This window comes from Typopeltis vanoorti, chromosome 18 (assembly GCF_054136105.1).
Source record: "Typopeltis vanoorti isolate ZY-2024b chromosome 18, IOZ_Tvanoo_1.0, whole genome shotgun sequence".
NCBI lineage: Eukaryota > Metazoa > Arthropoda > Arachnida > Uropygi > Thelyphonidae > Typopeltis > Typopeltis vanoorti.
This window is the reverse complement of record NC_143566.1, coordinates 14,715,654-14,740,288: the sequence shown is the minus strand read 5'-3', so window position 1 is coordinate 14,740,288 and position 24,635 is coordinate 14,715,654. Positions and strand designations below refer to the sequence as shown.

The window sequence follows — 24,635 nt, the reverse complement described above, 5'->3', positions numbered from 1 at the left end:
CTGCCAGAGAGGCATGTGGTGAGGTTGTGTGCAAGGATAAAAAAATCAGAACTCCCTGGTGGACACAGGAAGTTAAAGAGGCAATGAAGGAAAAGAAGAAAGCATATCAAAAGTTCTTGGCAAATAAGTCAGCTTTTACTCTTACAGAATACAGAAACAAATGTCAGAAAGCTAAACAGTGTGTAAAACTAGCTAAACAAACGTCATGGGAGGACTTTGGCAAGAATATAGAAAATAAATATCAAGAAGGTGGCAATATATTCTGGAGGTTGTTGAAGAAGCTTAGGAATGGAGGAAAGAGCTGTAAAAGGAGTTAGAGATGATAAAGGTGACATGAAAATTGGTAATTTTCATGTCACCTTTATCCTTGAAGAAAGATATCCTTGAAAGTATGGAGTAATTACTTTGAAAAACTGCTAAATGAAACAAGCAGTGATGACAGCACAGTGATAAAAAACACTGAGCAGGCATGCAGTCAGGAAAACATATCCATACTTGAAGTAGAAAAAGCCATCAAACGCTTGAAATGTGGAAAGGCAGCAGGGGTAGATGATATTCGACCAGAAATGCTGAAGTATGGTGGTATAAAAGTCTTACAGTGGCTGCACTGCATAGTTCAGAAAACCTGGACAGAGGGACGAATTCCCGATGACTGGAGTAGAGCTCTCATAGTATCCATATATAAAAAGGGAAATAAAACTGAATGTGAGAATTACAGAGGTATTTCCCTACTGAGTGTTCCTGGCAAGATCTATGCAAGTATACTTGAGAAACGGTTGAGAAGAATTGTGGAAGAAAAGCTTGGTGAAGAACAAGCTGGATTCAGGCCAAATAGAGGCTGTCAGGATCAGATCTTCACTTTACGACAAATAGTTGAGAAAACATGGGAATACAACAAAGATCTGTATTTAAGTTTTGTCGATTTGGAAAAGGCATATGACAAGGTGCCAAGAGAGAAGCTATTCAATACGCTGCAGTTATATGGTGTCAATGGGGCATTATATCAAGCAATACTTAGTCTTTATTTGAGTTGTAAGTCAGCAGTTAGAATTGAAGGAAGTACAGGAAGATGGTTTAATGTTAAATCTGGTGTGAGATAAGGATGTACATTATCCCCTCTGTTATTCATTATCTATATGGATCACATTATGAAGGAATGTGGCATTAAACCTGATATCAAAATTGGAGATGTTAATGTCAGCTGTTTGCTTTATGCGGATGATGTTATACTTCTAAATAAATCCGCTACAAGTCTGCAAGATTCTCTGACTAAATTGAATAGCTGTTGTAATAGATATGGTATGAAGGTCAGCAATAAAAAGACAAAGACAATGAAAATAGGCAGAATCATTGAAAATGTCAACTGTGTTGTGAATGGAGAACCTGTGGAACAAGTAAAACATTTCAGCTACTTAAGCACGATTTTTACTGAAGATGGTAAATTAAATATGGAAATAGACAACAGAATCAACAAAGCTGGTATGGTGGGAAGTCAATTGAATAAATTCATATGGAATAAGAAAGAAATTAGTCTTAACACTAAATTAGCTGTATACAAGACAGTGTTCAAACCAGTTTTAACTTATGGATCTGAGAGCTGGGTCAGAAGTAAAACACTTGACCAAAGACTAGAGACCGCAGATATGAGAGTCCTGAGAAAGATTAGAGGCGTGAACAGATGGCATCAATGGCAATATCATATTAAAAATGAGGATATTAGGAAAGAACTTGACATTGTCAGCATCCAGGAATGCGTTAGCAGAGCTAATCTCAGGTGGTATGGTCACTTAAATAGAATGGGAGAGGAAAGATTAGCAAAACAAGTGTTCTCTGCCAGGTTGGCAGGAAAACGACCCAGAGGAAGACCAAGATATAGGTGGATTGATTCTGTACAAAGTGCCTTAGAAGATAGAAATATAAGATCTGATAATGTTGGGGTCTGCACAGGTAACAGACTGATTTGGAGGAAAATTGTAGATAGGAAGTTAGTAATGATGTAATTTTTTCATGGCAGGAATTTGATGATGATGATGATGATGAAGTTTTTCTTTATTATTTTCTAGAATATGTTTAGCCGAATTGTCAGTGATTCTTTCAAGCACATTCAAAATATCTGTATTTATAAAGCTAGATATTTAGATATTTCGGATTGTAAATTTGAAACCTGATTTTGAGTTATTGCTAGATTTTTGCAGGCTGTTTGAATTTGCTTTCTCTGTGCAAGCATAGATACGAAGTGCTTTAGCAGAAGTAAATTTCTTTTTCAGCTTAATGCAGTTAGGAATAAGATTACTATCTCTGCATCTCTTTAAAAAGGCCAGCCGATTGATCAAAAGGAAAATGTATGTTTAGCTTACTGTACTGATTACAAGAGTGTTGATTTTGGTTTATATAAGAATGGAATTATACAGATGTGATAGGATTGCATTAGAAAATCTTTGCAGTGAGTGAACTGGAGAAACTGTTGTTAGACGAAGTACACTGTGTGATGAAAGCAAGAGAAAAAAGGAAAAAATCTGAAGGAAAAGGAAGAATGAAAGATCAGGAGTGTGGTATTGAAGCGACCGAAGTGCTTGGCAATGGAAATAGTGGTAATGTGACAAATGAAGAGAGAACAGGAATGAGGGGTGGGGGGAGGCAGCCTTTGTGGACAAGAAGACATGGCATAGGAAGAGTGGATGTTGGAGTAGTACTGAATGCTTGTATTATGGTAATCATCAGCATAAAAATGGAATAGATTGGGATACAAATGGTGGGGTAGTTGAGATTGAGCAGATGTATTTGGTAAGCAGGTAGTAAAGGTGATTGGGCGAAGGCAGATGTGATGGGAAAATAACAACTGACATGTGGCTTGGATAGGACTGGTTATAGACCTAAAAGTGTACTGCTGTGTTTATTTACAAATGCCAGGAGTATCAGAAATAAGGGAGATGAAATTGTTTCATTTCAGTTTATCTGCCTTATAATTGTTGGAACAAGTAAATTGTTGAATGAAGATGATATCCTAACAGGGATAGAAGTGGGAGTGTACAGTGTTTTTTTTGCAAGGATAGAAAGGACAAGAAGAGAGGAGAAGTGCTGCTGATGATAGCAGGGAATTATATCCACATATGTAGAGATGAAATGAGAAATGGTGACTATGGTTTTTTGGCAGTGAGGTGGAGGTTGACAGAAAGAGGTATTTATTGGATGTTGCTATAGGCCAGGGAATATGAAGGATGGTGATGAAGAAATGTATAAACAACTTGAGTTAGTGAACAAAGGAAGGGTAATTATTATGGGTGATTTTAATTATCACAATATAGATTGAAATGAAGAGAAAGCAATTGCGAATAAGGTAAATGAATTTATGTAGTTTTTGAAAGACAACTATCTCAGACAACATGTAAAGGAGAGAACACAGGGATTGAGAGTTTTAGACCTGATCATTTCATCAGAGGATGTAATTGTGAGTGGGGTTTTGCACCTTCCTCCAGTTGGTGAGAGTGATCATGAAGTGATCACCTGGGTTGTGGGTAGCAATATGCAGACTAATGTGAGGAAAGGATGTATGTGGAAGTACAAGGCCAGTGATTATGACAATCTTAGGAGACATCTTGGAGCTGTAGCATGGAATGAGGAGTTGAGCAGTAAGGAAATAAATGCTGTTTGGGAATTCACAAAGAAATACATAACGGCATCAGTGTGTGAATGCATTCTGAAAGTCAAAAGGCTGAATAAGGTAGGTGTAAATTGGAAGAATGAGGGGCTTAAGCATGAAATCTAAAAGAAGAATGCACTTTGGAGGGATTAGATGATGGTGCAGTAATCTAAAAGAGGAAAGTCACTACTGATGTCACAGGGGTCTATTTTGGGACCATTTTTATTTAATTTGCATATTAATGATATTAGGATAGGTTTTACTGATGATATGCAACTTTTTGCAGATGGTGCAAAGCTGGGAAGAGTGCACAACATCTGCTTGATTCTTCATCAAGCAGATGTGGTAATACAGGACTTGAATAGATTGTATGAGTGGACATACAAGATGAATAATGGTAATAATCAGTTACATGAAGAGTATAAAGAGCAGGCCAGGAGTGTAACTCAGTTAGTAAGGACAGAGGTGCAGTATGAACAGAAATGAGCAAATCTGGCCATAGAAAAACCCTCGGGGTTTTTTTTTACAATGTGTAGCAAGTAGAAGGAAGAATGATTATGGTAAGATGCTGTTAATGGATGAAAGTGGGAGATTGGTGACTGCTGCAGAAGACATAATTAAGGTGTTCAGTGAGCAGTTCACCAAGCCATCCTCAGCATGAAATCAGAAGATCAGGTGTAGAAAATGAAATGAGAGAAGACTTAATAGTGGGCAGGCCAAAAGTATATGAGGAATGAAACAAGCTAGATGTCTGTAAGGCAGTAGGACTTGACATACCAGCATGTGTCTTGAGGGAATGTTCCAGGCAGTTAGCATCAGCCTTGGCCTACCTGTTTAACAAGTATTTTGCAACAGCACAGGTCTCAAAGGAGTGGACGGAAGGCAGAATTGTTCCACTTCACAAAGGTAGCATAAGGCTAAGGCAACAAATTAGAGGCTGATCTGTATATCTGGAGTTGTAGTTAAGGGATTGGAGAAGTTGGTGAGACATTGGATACAAAAGGGGGTTGATAACAGTGGTATTCTTCGTGCTTGTGAGCATGGGTTTGTTAAATGTTGTGTTTTACCAACTTGCATATCTACTGTAACAAGGTGACAAATGTATTGGGCAAGGGAGATGCATATACATTGATGCACTTAGATTTTGCAAAGGCTTTTGATAGATTGTCATACCCAAGTTGGTAACTAAACTGAAGCAGTGGGATTAGATGATGGTGCAGTAATCTAAAAGAGGAAAGTCACTACTGATGTCACAGGGGTCTATTTTGGGACCATTTTTATTTAATTTGCATATTAATGATATTAGGATAGGTTTAACTGATGATATGCAACTTTTTGCAGATGGTGCAAAGCTGGGAAGAGTGCACAACATCTGCTTGATTCTTCATCAAGCAGATGTGGTAATACAGGACTTGAATAGATTGTATGAGTGGAAAACAGTATAAAACTGTCAATTCAGTGTTGCCAAGTGTAAGGTTTGGAAATTTGGTAGGCAACAATGGGATGAAAAGTATACACTTGATGGGGAAGTCGAGGAGATAAGAGACCTTGGAGTGGTGGTGAACAATGATCTAAAGTTCAAAGGTCATGTTGCACAAGTTGTGAAGACATCACATCAGATCATGAAAATGATACAGAGGACCTTAACTTGTAGAAATAAAAGGTTCTGGGTCTGTTGTATAAGGCCATGATTGGGTGTCGTATGGATTATTGTGTACATATTTGATCCCCTGCTTTTCATAGTGATGAGGATATGTTGAAAAGGTACAGAGAAGACTAAGGTCGTAACTGGTCTTTGGGATGTGGAATGTGAGGACTGATTGAGGGAATGCAGTTTGCAAAACGACATGAATGGGAGGAGAGAAGGGATATGATTGAGACCTTTAAGTTGGTAAAGGGCTGTTACTTTGGAAGACAATTTTCATAGAATAGGGGAAGGGAATAAAACAAGGGGACATACTTGGAAGTTTTATAAAGAGGGTGTGAACTGGGCAGGATCATTGTCCTGATGAAAGATGATTTTTTTGGGTTCAAACTCTTTTCTCACAAATTTTTTTTGTCTAGTCTGGTTAAAAGATCGGAATAATATTTCCCAGTTATTGTTTTACCCTTTTCAAGATAATTAATAAACAAAATGCCTTTAGCATCCCAAAACACTGATGCCATGACCTTTCCTGCTGATAGAACTGACTTTGTCGTCTTTGTCACTGAACAACCGGCTTCTGTCCACTGTTTTGACTGCTGTTTGGATTCTGGTGGATAATGGTGAATCCAAGTTTCACCCATAGTAATGAATCAACACACAAAATCAGTTTTATTCTTGTTAAAATGCTCCAAGCACTGTTTAGAGATTTTCATGCAGTGCGTTTTTGATCTGCTGTGAGCAAGCAAGGTACTCATCTTGTGCAAAGCTTTTTCATATGCAATTCTCCATGTAAAATATATCCTACACGTTCTTTTGAAATGCCTATAGTCTCAGCAATTTCACGCACTTTGACCCGCCGTTCATCCAATACCACAGCGTGCACTTGCTCAATGATTTCTGTTGTTGTTACACTTTTTGGACGTCCCTCACGTGGATCATCTTCAAGGCTGGTATGGCCACGTTTAAACTTGGCAGCCCATTTCTTAATTGTCGAAAACGAAGGAGAAGAGTGCCCATAAATTTCTATGAACTTTAAATGAATTTCTTTTGGCGTTAAACCTTCTTTTACAAAGAATTTTATCAGCACACGATACTCAATTTTATCCATTTCATGGGATACAGAAAACACTTTTGCTTCAGACAGCTGTATAAAACAAACTACTTGATAGAATGACTTGCAATTTCACAAGAATGCTTATGACAGATGTACCAACTTAGAAAAAAAAAATCTTGCCGATAGTGTTGCCATCTATGGTTCGAGGCCGAGAACTTGTCAGACCACCCTCGTGAAGCATTGTTTGATGGATTTGTGTGTAACAGAGTTTGCTTTTCACGATGAGTCTTTAGACTGTGTGGAGTTTTAGTGTCAATAATAATAATAACAATCAGAATAATATTATTATTATATATATTACATATTACATAATCCTCATAAGAGTTATCTTTAAAAGTAAGTATTTTGTTAATTTTATTTTCTTGAGTGGCTGTGGTTTATGCATTGATTTCTCTTAATTCATTTGAAAATGAAAAAATTTGTTGATACGTATTTTTCTTTTATTTGATATTTTCAGTTAAAATAGCCAATATAGATAAAGAAGAAGAGGTAACAGAAAGTGAGAAATTACAAGAAATTGACATTTCAAATATAAAGAAAGAATGTGAAGATGATTACAAGGTAGAAGAAAAAGATGAAAGCTTGAAGAAATATCAAGCATGCGATAAAGATTCTTCTACTTTAATGGAAGAAGATAGAGAATTAGATGGCTCTGTTAAAGAAGAAAGTTTTGATGGAGATAAAGAATCATTAAGAGAAGAAGAAGAAATGAAGAAAAAAGAGATCGGATTGAAGGTATATGGTAGATCACGTACAGTAAAAGAAAGTGATAAAAAGGAAGAAGAAGGTAATAAATATATGGTGATTTATTCTTAATAATTTAAAATATTTTATGATTATAAGGGTATAATTGGTCAGTATATATACTTAAATATAAAAAACTAAGTTGACCAGGGATTGATTGAGTGGGTAGTGCTTCTACTTTTTGGCCCATAGGCCAAAAAGTAGAAGCACTCTTTCCTGGAGTGCATTCCATCAATGTAGTATAAAAATTCATAATTTTTTAACCCCAGAATGCATAATCTTCTACTTTACTACAGGAATTTGACTGCCATTCTACTTTTCCAATGAGGCTTCAGAAATGTAATGTAAATCAACTAGCCACAGAAAAATTTTACTTGCCTGAGGTATCAATCTACTTTATATAAATATTGTTATAGATTATTTAAAAAAAAAAACTAAATACAGTTCACAAAACCATATAAGTATCATCATCATCAAATTCCTGATATATACTCACTAGGGGTGTACAGGATATGATAGTACTACATGAAAAATTACATCATCATTTACTTCCTATCTACAATTTTCTCCAAATCAGTATCTGTTACCTGTGCAGACTCCAACATTATCAGATCTTATATTTCTATCTTCCAAGGCACTTTGTACAGAATCAATCCACCTATATCTTGGTCTTCCTCTGGGTCTTTTTCCTGCCATCCTGGCAAAGAATACTTGTTTTGCTAATCTTTCCTCTCCCATTCTGTTTAAGTGACCATACCACCTGAAATTAGCTCTGCTAACGCATTCCTGGATGCTGACAATGTCAATTTATTTCCTAATATCCTCGTTTTTAATATGATATTGCCATTGATGCCATCTGTTCACGCCTCTAATCTTTCTCAGGACTCCCATATCTGCGGTCTCTAGTCTTTGGTCAAGTGTTTTACTTCTGACCCAGCACTCAGATCCACAAGTTAAAATTGGTTTAAACACTGTCTTGTATACAGAAGTATTTAGTGTTTTGGCTAATTTCTCTCTTATTCCATATAAATTTATTCAGTTGACTTCCTACCATACCAGCTTTGTTGATTCGTTGTCTGTTTCCATATTTAATTTATCATCTTCACTAAAAATTGTGCCTAAGTAGCTGAAATGTTTTACTTGTTCTATAGGTTCTCCATTCACAATGCAGTTGATATTTTCAGTATTTCTGCCTATTTTCATTGTCTTTGTCTTTTTAATGCTGACCTTTATATCATATCTATTACAACAGTTATTCACTTTAGTCAGGGAATCTTGCAGACTTGTAGTGGACTTTAGAAGTATAACATCATCTGTAAAGCAAAGAGCTGACATTAACATCTCCAATTTTGATATCAGGTTTAATACCACTTTCCTTCATAATGTGATCCATATATATAATGAATAAAAGTGGGGATAATGTACATCCTTGTCTGACACCAGATTTAACATTAAATCGCCTACCTGTACTTCTTTCAATTCTAACTGCTGACTTACAACTCAAATAAAGACTAAGTATTGCTTGATATAATGCCCCATTGACACCATATAACTGCAGCGTATTGAATAGCTTCTCTCTTGGCACCTTGTCATATGCCTTTTCCAAATCGACAAAACTTAAATACAGATCTTTGTTGTATTCCCATGTTTTCTTGACTATTTGTCGTAAAGTGAAGATCTGATACTGACAGCCTCTATTTGGCCTTAATCCAGCTTGTTCTTCACCAAGTTTCTCTTTCACAATCCTTCTCAACTGTTTCTCAGGTATACTTGCATATATCTTACCAGAAACACTCAATAGGGAAATACCTCTAATTCTTACATTCAGTTTTATTTCCCTTTTTATATATGGATACTATGAGAGCTCTCCTCCAACCATTTGGAATTCGTCCTTCTGTCCTGGCCTTCTGAACTCTGCAGTGCAGCCACTGTAAGACTTTTGCACCTCCATACTTGAGCATTTCTGGTCGAATATCATCTACTGCTGCTGTCTTTCCACATTTCAGGCTTTTGATGACTTTTTCTACTTCAAGTATGGATATGTATTCCTGACTGCATGCCTGGTCAGTGTTTTTTATCACTGTGCTGTCATCACTACTTGTTTCATTTAGCAATTTTTCAAAGTAATTACTCCATACTTTAAGGATATCTTTTTTTCCTGTTTTCATGTTACCTTTATCATCTCTAATTCCTTTTACAGCACTCTTTCCTCCATTTCTCAGCTTTTTCAACAGCCCCCAGAATATCTTGCCAACCTCTTGATATTTATTTTTTATGAATTACCAAAGTCCTCCCATGACTTTGTTTAGCTAGTTTTGCACAGTGTTTAGCTTTCTTGCATTTGTCTCTGTATTCTCTAAGAGAACAAGCTGACTTATTTGACAAGAACTTTTCACATGCTTTCTTCTTTTCTTTCACTGCCTCTTTAACTTCCTGTGTCCACCATGGAGATTTGATTTTTCTATCTTTTCAGACCGGTGTGTTTTCTTCAGGGCTTGCCACTGAATCTCCAAGGTTTGGTTCCTGTTCTCAAATTCTTTCATTTTTTCTTCAATAATCTTTGTGTATTTTAGTCTACAGTTCACATCTGAGAGCTGCTCAACTTTTATTTGCTTTAAAACTTTCTTACATGTTATTTTTTTCAATATGAAATTCAATTTTATCCTGCTCAAAACTAAATAGTGATCATTTCCAATTTCAAATCCTCTGTACACTCTGGCGTCCTGCGCTATCAACAATAACATAGTCGATGAGACTTTCTTATTCCTTGCCTCTTCTCTCCATTTGAATTTGTGCACATTTTTATGTTGGAACATGGTATTAGTAATAACCAGTCCATGTCCTGAGCAGAAATCCAACAGATATTTGCCATTATTATTAGCTTTGCTCTTTTCTCCAAATTTTCCAAAAATATTTTTATATGTCTGACAATCATTTCCTACTCTGCTGTTTAGATCCCCAACAAGGACCAACTTTTCCTTTTTCATTGTGTCAGTTGCTTTTTCTAAAGCCTTAAAAAAATTCCTCCACTTCTACCTTAGTAGAACCTTCTGTGGGACCAATAAATACAAAACATAACATTTTGTATTTATTGCTCAGAAAGATCTCACCAGTTTTTGTCTTTTTTGTTTCAGTCATGCTTATTGTCGATCTGGTACTTATCTAATTCCTGAGCTAGCTCCATTTCTTTGCCATTCAGGCTTCTTATGTTGATAGTACCACTCTTTAACTCTGGTGATGTTAAGTTGGGGTGTGTTTTCAGATTTGTTCCAGTAACTGAGATTTCGCTGTTTACCCTGGTTCCCTGGAAAAAATAACTGGGGACTTGTTTAACCAGCTACGCCGCAGCTGGTATGAAATTTTTTCATGTTGTACTGTCATTTTTTATTTTGATTTAACTAATAAGAATACAGTTTGATTGGCTAAATCCCAAATTGCCAGCCTATCCTCATTCGTTTCAGTATCCAGGTAGATACCCAACCGGGTGCACCACAAGAAGGTGAGGATTGGACATTAGGTCAAAAGCCCTGGTCTGTTCTCCACATTCCTTTAAAGGCTATGTGGAGGTTTCTTCTCAGTTATACAGCTTTGACCCTTAAGCACCCCACTTTCAAAACTGGAAGTAAATATTTTTGTCAACCTGGTTAGCTGAGCAGTTTATGCATCTACTTTCCAACAAATGGCTGTGGGCTCGAATCCCACCATGCACATGGAGGTATGCCATTGTTTTTAGGTGGGAGATAAATTGCATCGCCCAGCATGAGACCACTGTTCTAGTTATTGGAGGTCTAAATAGTTTGAAAAAGTTCGATCTTTTGGTCTCTCAAATGGAATTTTCAGATTATATAATAAAAATAATACAAAAGAATTCAAAAAAAGTTGATAAAACGCACATTGCAAATATTCTTAACTTGTAGTAAAATTTAACAGCAATATTTAAAATTCCCTAGTCCACCTGTGGCGCAAAGTACTAGAAGTTTACCAACCTTTCATGCAATGGAGTTGTATTAAAAAAAAAAAGGGCAGTTTCTTATTACACATCATGATTTACTTGAAACTTGCTTCATTTTTTTTTCTAGAGATAAATCTTAAATATTGCTGTTAAATTTTTCTACAAGTTAAGAATATTTGCAATGTGCGTGTACATACATGCACCACCACTTTCATACCAAGTGGCATATTTCAGTTTAAAATACTCTCTGTCTTGCATCAACAAATGTACTGTTGAAGTATATAATGTGATCCAAACAAGTTAATTGCTGATATTTTCATTACATATTTAATTGTTTAAACATACAATGGAGGAAATTTTTATTGGTACCAAAAATACTAAATATTTAGAATCTCTCTCAGTGACTGATCGAATAAGCTTTATAAATACATTTTCTTTGTGAATAAACTGAATTAAAAAAAAAAAAATAAAGACAACAAATGGCCTTTTAAAGCTTCTATAATCGAGTTCTTTATTTAGCAAAAACTTATATCCTTGATTCCTTTCTTTTAGGCTTGCACGGTGATCCGAATGCATTTTTGGAAATTATGGAGACAACTACCGTGTTTGAATAAAAACTTTAGTTTACTATTACTAAAATTTTACAATTCGATGTTTCGACCTTTATGTTAAGGTCATCTTCTGGAGCGTACAAATATACACAGGAAACAAGCTATACTACAATCATACTGGTTCGTTAAAGACACTGACTAACCGCTACCACAATTGTTGGCCTGACCTCTGGTGGAAAAAAAAAAATAAAAAAAATAAATAAATAAAAAAAAAAATTGTACATCAGCGCTAAAGTCCTATTATTTGTGTTGTCTACTATATACATATATTAACATTTTATTAACATCATTCCAGCCAGTTGGAGTGGAATGGTTTATAATAATAGCAGATTGGCTAGAGTCCTGACTTGTGTTGAATCTTTCAAATTAGGTTGGCTGAATGTGTGCCATCCAGATCCTTGGAATTTTCATACCATCTTTATTGTTGATATTTGGGTGGTTTATCAGGATTTCGCAGGATTCTTTAAATTTTCTTTCGTACCATGTTTTTGTACGGTGTAAGGAGCAGGTGCTTTTCCAGTTGATTTGGTGTAAGGTGTTGAGTGCGTGGTCTGAGAGGCCTGCTTCACCATAATGGTTATATTTAATGTGTCTAATGTGTTCTTTTTTGCGTATAGGGATTGTCCGTCCTGTTTCACCAATGTACGGTAAGTTACAGGTGCAGCGGATGCAATAGACTCCAGGATGTGCTAATGGGAGGAGAGGGTCCTTAGAGGAGCTGAATATGGTTTTGAGTTTAGTGGGTGGTTTAAAGGTGGCGTTAGAACACATTAGACACATTAAATATAACCATTATGGTGAAGCAGGCCTCTCAGACCACGCACTCAACACCTTACACCAAATCAACTGGAAAAGCACCTGCTCCTTACACCGTACAAAAACATGGTACGAAAGAAAATTTAAAGAATCCTGCAAAATCCTGATAAACCACCCAAATATCAACAATAAAGATGGTATGAAAATTCCAAGGATCTGGATGGCACACATTCAGCCAACCTAATTTGAAAGATTCAACACAAGTCAGGACTCTAGCCAATCTGCTATTATTATAAACCATTCCACTCCAACTGGCTGGAATGATGTTAATAAAATGTTAATATATGTATATAGTAGACAACACAAATAATAGGACTTTAGCGCTGATGTACAATTTTTATTTTTTTTTATTTTTTATTTTTTATTTATTTTTTTTATTTATTTATTTATTTTTTCCACCAGAGGTCAGGCCAACAATTGTGGTAGCGGTTAGTCAGTGTCTTTAACGAACCAGTATGATTGTAGTATAGCTTGTTTCCTGTGTATATTTGTACGCTCCAGAAGATGACCTTAACATAAAGGTCGAAACGTCGAATCGTAAAATTTTAGTAATAGTAAACTAAAGTTTTTATTCAAACACGGTAGTTGTCTCCATAATTTCCAAAAATGCATTCGGATCACCGTGCAAGCCTAAAAGAAAGGATTCAGATCATCCATGGAAATGATACCCACAAGCGCTGCAATCGCTATGGTAAGCTAAAGATTCGTATTTCTCTTCTGATCAATCGGCTGGCCTTTTTAAAGAGATGCAGAGACAATAACCTCATTCCGATCTGCATCAGGCTAAAAAAGAAATTTACGTCCGCTAAGGCACTTCGTATCTATGACCGCACAGAAAAAGCAATGCTTAGGGAACAGATCCAAACAGCCCGCTGAAACCTAGCTACAACACAAAATCTAGTTTCTGAATTACAATTAGAACTATCGAACTGTGTTAACCAAGACATTCTACAAACACTTGAAAGAATTACTGACAATTCGGCCAAGCATACCCTGGAAAAGAACAAAGAAAAACTCGAGAAAAAATTCCACAGGTTGAAACAACGGCAAAATATGGAGGCCAATCAGAGGACTTCCTCCCCGAGAAACAACAATGAACAACAAACAAGGGAGACAAGGAGCTACCAACCACCGACAAGCAAGAACCATGTGATCAACTTATCAAGCCACACCCTGAACAACGGCGAACTCACGCTGCTGAATAAAGGACGGAACTACGCAATAGCGCCTAAAAAGGTAAACAAATTATATTTTATCTACCACATTGAAAGAGGCATCAGATCCCTACCTAATAACATAGCAGACAAAATACGACTAGAAACCAGTAATGTCCTAAATACCAAGAAAACCATACAGAATAACCTGACTAAAACAGAATTAGCAGCAATTAAATCGTTAAAAGCCAAACAAAACATAATAATAACGAAAGGTGATAAAGGCAGTGCCACTGTTGTCCTTGACAGGTCAACATACATACTGCAAATGAACCAACTAGTAGCCGATAACAACACATATAAAATGGTGAATTATAACCCAACAAAGAGGATAAAGGACAAAACAGAAAAACTATTAAAGTCCGTCACTTCTTGGCCACCAGACACAGTTAAAAAAACTCAAACCCCACTATGCCCGCCCCCCCAGAATATATGGGGTTCCGAAAATACACAAACAAAATGTGCCCCTTCGACCAATAGTGGAAGGAATAGACAGTCCCAATTACCACCTAGCCAAGAAATTAGCGGCAACACTCAAGGAGTTGGTAGGTCATTCCCCCTCCTACGTAAAAAACACACAACACTTTATAAACATAATCAAAAACATAACACTCGACAAAGACGACTTATTAGTCAGTTTTGACGTTTCTGCCCTTTTCACTAATGTCCCCATCAATGACACAATTCTCCTACTACAGAACAAATTTCCGCCCGACATTACGGCCCTCTTTGCCCACGTACTAAAGTCCGGTTACTTCGTGTGGCAAAACAAATTCTACCTACAAAAGGAAGGTACGGCCATGGGCTCACCATTATCCCCCCAATCGCGAACTTCTACATGGAAACCTTTGAGCAAAGGGCTCTTGATTCCGCCACGCTTTGACCGACAATCTGGCTCAGATACGTTGACGACGTGTTCGCGATCTGGCCGCACGGTCGACAAACGCTAAACACATTCCTCAGCCACCTAAACAAACAACACGAACGCATACAATTTACCATCGAAATCGAAAACCAAAATTCGCTCCCGTTCCTAGACACACTAGTTACACGTCTTCCTTCAGGCAATCTATCCTTCACGGTCTACCGAAAACCTACACACACGGGCCAATACATACATGCGAATTCATATCACCACCCAGCACAAAAATATGGAGTCATAAACACCCTTAAAAACAGAGCCACAACTATTTGCTCTAACCAGCAGGCCCTAAAACAAGAACTAAAAATCATTAGTGACACATTCATAAACAATGGCTATAACAAAAATACTGTCAATAAAATACTCTATAAAACCACAACAAAAACGAATCTAGACTACAGTAAAACCATAGCCATCCCATACATTAAAGGGTTATCAGAAAAAATCAACAGAATCCTACAACATTATAACCTTAACGCCACCTTTAAACCACCCACTAAACTCAAAACCATATTCAGCTCCTCTAAGGACCCTCTCCTCCCATTAGCACATCCTGGAGTCTATTGCATCCGCTGCACCTGTAACTTACCGTACATTGGTGAAACAGGACGGACAATCCCTATACGCAAAAAAGAACACATTAGACACATTAAATATAACCATTATGGTGAAGCAGGCCTCTCAGACCACGCACTCAACACCTTACACCAAATCAACTGGAAAAGCACCTGCTCCTTACACCGTACAAAAACATGGTACGAAAGAAAATTTAAAGAATCCTGCGAAATCCTGATAAACCACCCAAATATCAACAATAAAGATGGTATGAAAATTCCAAGGATCTGGATGGCACACATTCAGCCAACCTAATTTGAAAGATTCAACACAAGTCAGGACTCTAGCCAATCTGCTATTATTATAAACCATTCCACTCCAACTGGCTGGAATGATGTTAATAAAATGTTAATATATGTATATAGTAGACAACACAAATAATAGGACTTTAGCGCTGATGTACAATTTTTTTTTTTTTTAATTTATTTTTTTATTATTTTTTTTTATTTTATTTTATTTTTTTTTTTCCACCAGAGGTCAGGCCAACAATTGTGGTAGCGGTTAGTCAGTGTCTTTAACGAACCAGTATGATTGTAGTATAGCTTGTTTCCTGTGTATATTTGTACGCTCCAGAAGATGACTTTAACATAAAGGTCGAAACGTCGAATTGTAAAATTTTAGTAATAGTAAACTAAAGTTTTTATTCAAACACGGTAGTTGTCTCCATAATTTCCAAAAATGCTTTATATCCTTGATTGGCTGGGTCAGGATCTTAATTATAAATAGAACACAATACAAAAACCAACTGTAGTTAACAGATTAATTATATTCATTGAGCAGCTGTATATGAGACTCTTATAGTGGTTCCTCAGAGAATGGTATTTTTAATTGGTAGCATTTATTACATTTCATCTGTAAGGCTGATTATTAAAGAGTTCATTGTAAATTCTTTTTATATTCCGTCCGAGTTGCTCTACTACTGCATGTCTTGATGAAAAACAAAGACAGCATTCATTTCATACAGCAATGTGCAAAGATTTAAATTTGCAAAAGAAAGTACATTCCTGTGCTGAACAACAAAAATCAAGGAGTGATAAATTATATTTCAACAGCATTTTTTTTTATCATTATTTGACAATCAGCTCTGCAAATGAGATGCAAGGCTTATTTAATCATAAATTAAATGTCAGTATTTAATAATAAATTAAATACTAACCTCTGAAATTGCTATAAAACAGTCTCCTCTGTTCAATGAACATTCTCAATCAATTTCTAATATTATATATGTTCACAACTCGCTTGTTTCTATTTACATTTAAGATTGTGATGAAAGTGGTTGTGGTGCCGGAGAAACAAACATCCTCAGGTTAAATTACAAAATTTTTGATATAATTATCGGATTATGTTTCTCTAGGATTAATTAATTAATTACATAACTCTGGGTCATGTTGAGAAATCCCTAATAAATAATTATTATCTGTATAGAGTTATAATAATAATAATACTTAGTGCATTTCTATATTTTTCCATCTTTATTTTAATAGGTCAGAAATCTGGAGTTGTCACACGTTCCAAAACTGGCGCCCTTCAACCTCGGACTTTTATTTTTGATCCTTTTGTCTTGAGGTCTGGATCAAGAAAGAATGATGATGGTGATTCTGTATTAGTAATCAATAAGGATGGTGAAATATCCCGTGTTACGAGATCAAAGAGTAATATGTCTCTTTCACTTTCTACTTGCACTTTCTTTAAGCTTGGTCTGGAGGGTAATTACAAAAATTTCAGTAATCAGTTTGCTACCAATACCCTTGCATTAAATAAACATCAGCATGCAGAAGATAGAGACAAGAGGCGTCATTTGTCACATAAATTTAGTTTAACTACTGCTAGTGAGTTTAAATGGCATGGTACTACTCATGGTTCTCGTGCCTTGACAGTTGCTACATTGCGACAAACTTTACTTCAGTTGGAAAATAATGTACCAGCACCCTTACTTCATCCTAATTGGACAATCCATCGCAACAATTGGATTAAAGCTGTGAATATGTGTAATTCTTCCAGGGATTTTGCTTTAGCATTGAGCATTTTAGAAGCTGTTATGAAACCAGTACTCTTCAATCCTGCTTGGACAGAATCTCTAGGTATACAAATTTAATTATTCTTTTCTGCCTGTGACTCTTTCTCAATCTTTATTTTGCTTTTTTTTTTATATAACCCAGCACAAAGTTAATTGCAATAAAGCTTAGTTTGATATACTCTAAGACAATTAATTATTTTGATAGCAAAGTTATAATTTCTCATAAGCAATATTCAAATACGGTAATACTTGCTTTGATCGATATTGTATAACACAATATTAAGAAGAAGTAGAGACCGAACCCATTCCATCCGTTACCCCCCCCCCCCATTCTGCTCAAGAATTATTTCCTTATTACTTATTATTATTAAAATTATTTCCTTATTGAACCTAGTTAAAATGACAGACAGATGCTGCCCATCTGTAACTCCATCCCCCATTCTGCTTAAGAATGTTTTCACTATTAAACAAGGTTTAATCATTTAACCTGTTAAAATGACAATAATTTATTTCTTAAAATTACACTGTGCTAAAGTACAGTAAATCATGCAGGCTGACTCAAATTTCATATAGTTTTGCTATCAAAACAATAATACCCTGGTAATTTTTCTGATCTTCACTTATTGTGTTACCTCATGCATTTTAAACAGAACAGTTTAGTTAATAATAATTCATCTTCTTAGCTACTTGTGACACACAACTTGAATAGTTACAATTATTTACAATGCATTTTGATAACTTAGATTTAGTATATTTATTTAAATGAACTAACTTACATTTATTTAAATAAATCTGCTTTTTTTAAATCATCCTACAATATCTTGACATCACTTTATTAACTGTTATCTTTCCCCATTTTGCATTATCTGCCACTGCACATTCTCTTAACACTGATATCCCATCCAATCCCATTACTGTATTCATATTGGTATATCTCAATATGCTGAGTGCCTCCAGTTCATCTGCTTCTATTCTCTTATCTTAACTGCAAATAGCTGAGCTGGCTCCTTCCCTTCAAATAATTCAAATATATTATAAAAATTAAAAAAGCAGTGGCCTTAGCACAGATCCCCTGTGACACTGCTCTAGTCAGGTTTATGCTCCTAGATTTTGTCCAACCTAGATTCACCATATGCTGTTGTCTGTAGCCACCTATCTATGACACCAGCTTTAATATTTACTTTTTTTTGGTTCCAACTTACATAATAGATTTCTCTGTGGTATTCAGTCAGATTACTTTGCACTGTCAAGACATTATTTTAACTAACTTGACTACCATTCTGTTTTAAAAAATGGATAAATTATAAAGTAGGATCTGTCTTTCACAAAGCCATGCTGTCGCCATAGAGTATATCATGTTCCTATCCATCCATTCCTGAATTCTGCCTTTAACCAACTTTTCAATACCTTGACCGCCACCACTTCTAATTTGTCTTTAATCTAGATACTAATTTTCTACTTCTGGTTTGGAGCCTCTATATGTAACAGAACTGTCTTACTCATTTTCCACTCCCTTGAATCCTGCCAGAGTTGGTCAGGGGCACTGCCACTGCACATTGTCTTAACACTGATATCCCATCCAATCCCATTACTGTATTCACATTGGTATATTTCAATATGCTGAGTGCCTCCAGTTCATCTGCTTTTATTCTCTTATTGGCCTCTGTCACATCATCAATTGCAGTATCTCTATCTTGGATGATACACTTATGCAAAGTGATCACTTAGTAACTTAACTATTTCTTCTACTTCTGTCACATTCCTACTACAATATTCGTTGAAAGTTATCCTTTGCTATTAATTTTTTCTCTTATTAGCAAAATAACTGTTTAGGATTTCCTTTGGTCCTCTTAGATGCTTTGCTCTCATAATCTGATTTTGCTTTCCTTACCATGCTAGTTGTTCTTTCAGTCCATGCTTCTTATTGCTCATTCATGAACATGTGGATCACTTCTTATTTCATGTTCCCTCCACAATGTTTTTTTTTTTTAACTTTTCTTTTCCCAACTGCTACTTAGTGATGCTACTCCCATTCTCTAACAATTTTCCATGCTCTACTGACATATTTTCCCTGTAGCATCCTATGCTGTTGTACTAATACAAGCTGCCTCCTAAGTTTGTCTGTACTACTTCCATATATATGCCTTCTTAACTGTGAATTGGACATGTTTAGCATTTTCCCAGGACAAGACAAAATGCCCTTCCCTCCACTCCTTACTTTTCCTTTTTTACAGAATGCTCTTTCTTCAGTCACATCTTGCTTTGTGTTGTTTAGCATTTCAAGGTCTCAAGTGGGATAGCCTCTGTAACTGTTACTCCTTGTTTCTGTGTCTGATTTCTGCTTTCACTCTCTTCATCCAGACATATTTTGACCAAGGCATGGAATAATTCTTGCTGGAATGAAGGCGTCTTCATCTTCTATTCTACTCAAACTTTGCCCACTATCTAAGTTTTCCAATTAGACTGAGCTAAAATTAAATTAAAAAAAAAAAAAAAAAATATATATATATATATATATATATATATAATAATAATAATAAATAAGCACATACCATGAGTGTATGAGACAAAATGGAATGGAATTGCAACGAATCAAACTTTCTTAGGTTCACATGATTTTCAAAGTTTACCAGTGTAGTCCAAGCAGAAAAATTAAGTGTACCATGAGTGACTTGAGGCAGAGACTCCAACTTCATACTCAGGTAATGCACTGCAGTTTGCAGCAGTTGAAAAGGAACTCTCAACAAATCTGTGGTTCACATGAAGAAAAATTTGCTTCCTGCTCAAACAGTAGCAATTACCTTCTGCCAAACCAAACCCTTCTGGCCTTTCATCTCCACTTTCCTTCTTCTCCCTTCATTCAGTTCACCTCTGGTCTTTTGCCAGAAAGTGTTTGAAAAGGCCTAGAAAGCAGTAATAACAATAATAATCTTTTGATCCTTATGGTAACCCCCCATCCCACCTCAAATTGTATTCAAAATTCTGCTGGTTAACACATTGATGATTTTTCGTCTGCAGATATTGAAATATTGATGGTTGACAAAACTGTTAATGATGATGAAATAATAGAAGCTGTCCTTGAGAATCTCGATGAAAAAGAAAAAAGTGATAATGATGAAGTAGAGATTCCACTCACTGCAGAATTAATTAAAGAGGGGCTTCAAATGGCTAGTAAATTGCAAAAGTCATTTTCTTACACATGATCCAAATGTTGAAGGAGCTGAACAGTTTAAACGTGAACTGAAGTCATATATTGCACACAATATGAAGAATTATACAAAGATCTAGTCAAAACAGGATCTCAATGATTAATTACAGACTTTGTGGTAGAAAAAAAATCAATCTTCAGAATTATTAGAAATTAATGCTAATTTAGTTCCTTTTACTGAAGAAAACATTTTGCCATTACAGTATGAACAGGATGGCTAAAGTGTTTCAAGTGATGAAAGTGATTTAATTCCATTCTCACACAAAAGAATGTGGCTACTGTCAGAAAGTGACGGCAAATAAAATTTAACTAATAACCATATTTGCAGGTGTATTTGAGCCTTTTCGAATTTCTGTTTTATTAATGACACACTATTTACTTTAAGAAAGATACATATGTATATACTTAAAATAAGTATTTAAAATTAAAAAAAATATTCCATTAAAATTAAATGGAGTTTTATTCAATGATTTTCATATGTTTTGTTTGAAAATAACTTATTGTTCATATAATATGGTTCATATTATTGTCATAATCATCATCAAATTCCTGCAATGTACCCTCAAGGGATGAACAGGATATGATAGTACTACATGAAAAATTTACATCATTACTAACTTCCTATTTACAATTTTCCTCCAAATCAGTCTGTTACTTGTCAAGACTCCAACATTACCAGATCTTATATTTCTATCGTCTAAGGCACTTTGTACCATATCAATCCTCCTATATCTTGGTCTTCCGCTGGGTTGTTTTCCTCCCAACCTGGCAGAAAACACTTGTGTTGCTAATCTTTCCTCACCCATTCTGTTCAAGTGACCATACCATCTGAAATTAGCTCTGCTAATGCATTCCTGGTTGCCTACAATGTCAAGTGTTTTCCTAATATTCTCGTTTTTAATATGATATTGCCATTGACGCCATCTGTTCACGCCTCTAATCTTTCTCAGGACTCCCATATCTGCGGTCTCTAGTCTTTGGTCAAGTGTTTTACTTCTGACCCAGCTCTCAGATCCATAAGTTAAAACTGGTTTGAACACTGTGTTGTATACAGCTAATTTAGTGTTAAGACTAATTTCTTTCTTATTCCATATGAATTCATTCAATTGACTTCCTACCAGCTTTGTTGATTCTGTTGTCTATTTCCATATTTAATTTACCATCTTCACTAAAAATCGTGCCTAAGTATCTGAAATGTTTTACTTATTCCACAGGTTCTCCATTCACAACACAGTTGACGTTTTCAATGATTCTGCCTATTTTCATTGTCTTTCTCTTTTATTGCTGACCTTCATAGCATATCTATTACAACAGTTATTCAATTTAGTCAGAGAATCTTGCAGACTTGTAGGGGATTTATCTACAGTATAACATCGTCCACATAAAGCAAAGAGCTGACATTAACATCTCCAATTTTGATATCATGTGAGACATCCTTGTCTCACACCAGATTTACCATTAAACCATCTTCCTGTACTTCCTTCAATTCTAACTGCTGACTTACAACTCAAATAAAGACTAAGTATTGCTTGATATAATGCCCCATTGACACCATATAACTGTAGCATATTGAATAACTTCTCTCTTGTGCCTTTTCCAAATCGACCAAACTTAAATGCAGATCTTTGTTATATTTCCATGATTTCTCCACTATTTGTCGTAAAGTGAAGACCTGATCCTGACAGCCTCTATTTGATCTGAATTCAGCTTGTTCTTCACCAAGCTTTTCTTCCGCAATGCTTCTCAACCGTTTTCTCAAGTATACTTGCGAATATCTTACCAGGAACACTCAGTAAGGAAATACCTCTGTAATTCTCACATTCAGTTTTATTTCCCTTTTTATATATGGGTACTATCAGAGCTCTACTCCAATCATTGGGAATTTGTCCCTCTGTCCAGGCATTCTGAACTATGCATTGCAGCCACTGTAAGACTTTTATACCACCATTCTTCAGCATTTCTGGTTGAATATCATCTACTCCTGCTGCCTTTCCACATTTCAAGCCTTTGATGCTTTTTCTACTTCAAGTATGGATATGGATTTCTGACTGCATGCCTGGTCAGTGTTTTTTATCACTGTGCTGTCATCACTGCTTGTTTCATTTAGCAGTTTTTCAAAGTAATTACTTCATACTTCAAGGATATCTTTTTCTCCCGTTTTCATGTCACCTTTATCATCTCTAACTCCTTTTACAGCGCTCTTTCCTCCATTCCTAAGCTTCTTTAACAACCTCCAGAATATTTTGCCACCTTCTTGATATTTATTTTCTATATTCTTGCCAAAGTCCACCCATGACTTTTGTTTAGCTAGTTTTACACACTGTTTAGCTTTCTTACATTGTCTCTGTATTCTCTAAGAGCACAAGCTGACTTATTTGCCAGGAACTTTTGATATGCTTTCTTCTTTTCCTTCACTGCCTCTTTAACTTCCTGTGTCCACCATGGAGTTCTAATTTTTCTATCCTTGCAGACAACTTCACCACATTCCTCTCTAGCTGAATCAATCAGGGTTTTCTTCTAGGCTTGCCACTGAATCTCCAAGGTTTGGTTCCTGGTCTCAAACTCTTTAATTTTTCCTTCAATAATCTTTGTGTATTTTAGTCTCCAGTTCACATCCGAGAGCTGGTCAACTTTTATTCGCTTTAAAACTTTCTGACATGCTATTCTTTTCAATGTGAAATTCAATTTTATCCTGCTCAAGACTAAATAGTGATCGCTTCCAATTTCAAATCCTCTGTACACTCTGGTGTCCTGCACCAGGGAGAAAACATCGCTATCAACAATAACATAGTCAATGAGACTATTCTTATTCCTTGCCTCTTCTCTCCATGTGAATTTGTGCACATTTTTATGTTGGAACATGGTGTTAGTAATAACCAATCCATGTCCTGAGCAGAAATCCAACAGATATTTGCCATTATTATTAGCTTTCCTCTTTTCTCCAAATTTTCCCAAAATATTTTTGTATGTCTCACAATCATTTCCTACTCTGCTATTTAGATCCCCAACAAGTACCAACTTTTCGTTTTTCATTGTGTCAGTTGCTTTTTCTAAAGCCTCAAAAAATTCCTCCACTTCTACCTCAGTAGACCCTTCTGTGGGACCACAGGCACAAATAAGTCTCATTGTCCAGTTCTCCATTCTAATATTTGCCCAAATCACTCTACTTGACACTGCCTGCCATTCAAGAAGATTAGCCCCGTATTCTGTGTTGAATACTATGGCCACTCCTTCTTTTCCTTGATTGTCATTGCCTGAATATAACATTTTGTATTTATTGCTCAGAAAGATCTCACCAGTTTTTGCTTTTTTGTTTCAGTCACCCCTATTATGTCGATCTGCTACTTATGTAATTCCTCTGCTAACTCCATATCTTTGCCATTCAGGCTTCTTATGTTGCTAGTACCGATCTTTAACTCTGGTGATGTTGAGTTGGGGTGTGTTTTCAGATTTGCTCCAATAGATGACTTTTCACTGTTCACCCTGGTTCCCTGGCGAAAATAATTGGGGCCTAGTTTAACTGGGAGACACCCCAGCCGGCATGAAATTTTGTCATGTTGTACTATCATTTTGTATTTTGGTTTAACCAATAGGAATACAATTTGGTCGGCTAAATCCCAAATTGCCAGCTCATCCTCATTTGTTCAGTGTCCAGGTAGATACCCAACAGGGTGCACCACGAGAAGGTGAGGATTGGATATTAGGTCAGAAGCTCTGGTCGGTTCTCTGCATTCCTTTAACGGCAATGTGGATGTCTCCTCTCAGTTATACAGCTTTGACCCTTAAGCACCCCCACGTGTTGGTGGCTTTAAAGCCACCAACAAATCGGAACCATTCTTCTATTTTTTTCTGGTATCAATCTGCTATGTAAATGGAGAATTTTGTGTAATTTTCTCTGCACACGTGTTTAATTATGGAAGCAAGCTTGTTGTATTCACTTTATTCCAAAAAAGTGGAGATAAACATCTATCATCAAATTTTTGTCCTATCATCCTTGCCCCTCAGTTCTCCACCAGTTTTCAGATTACTAAACATGGATCCCAGCACTTTCAATCTATAGCAGATCCAAAAATTATTCATGTTTGAAAATAATCCATGAAAAAATTTGGTGAAATTGTAGAGGTTGTTCTTGATTTT

At 36.0% G+C, this 24,635-nt stretch overlaps 1 protein-coding gene across 2 annotated transcripts in view; it reads left to right on the top strand.

The window, feature by feature from the left end:
• The window catches only part of LOC150096503 (nucleosome-remodeling factor subunit BPTF-like), a 425,630-nt gene that overhangs the window by 119,356 nt on the left and 281,639 nt on the right, over nt 1-24,635 (top strand). For both annotated transcript variants that reach the window (XM_090407800.1, XM_090407799.1), the window contains exons 6-7: nt 6,857-7,186; nt 16,758-17,354. In XM_090407800.1, coding sequence (XP_090263926.1) covers nt 6,857-7,186; nt 16,758-17,354 — 927 coding nt within the window. The remainder of the gene's footprint in view (nt 1-6,856; nt 7,187-16,757; nt 17,355-24,635) is intronic.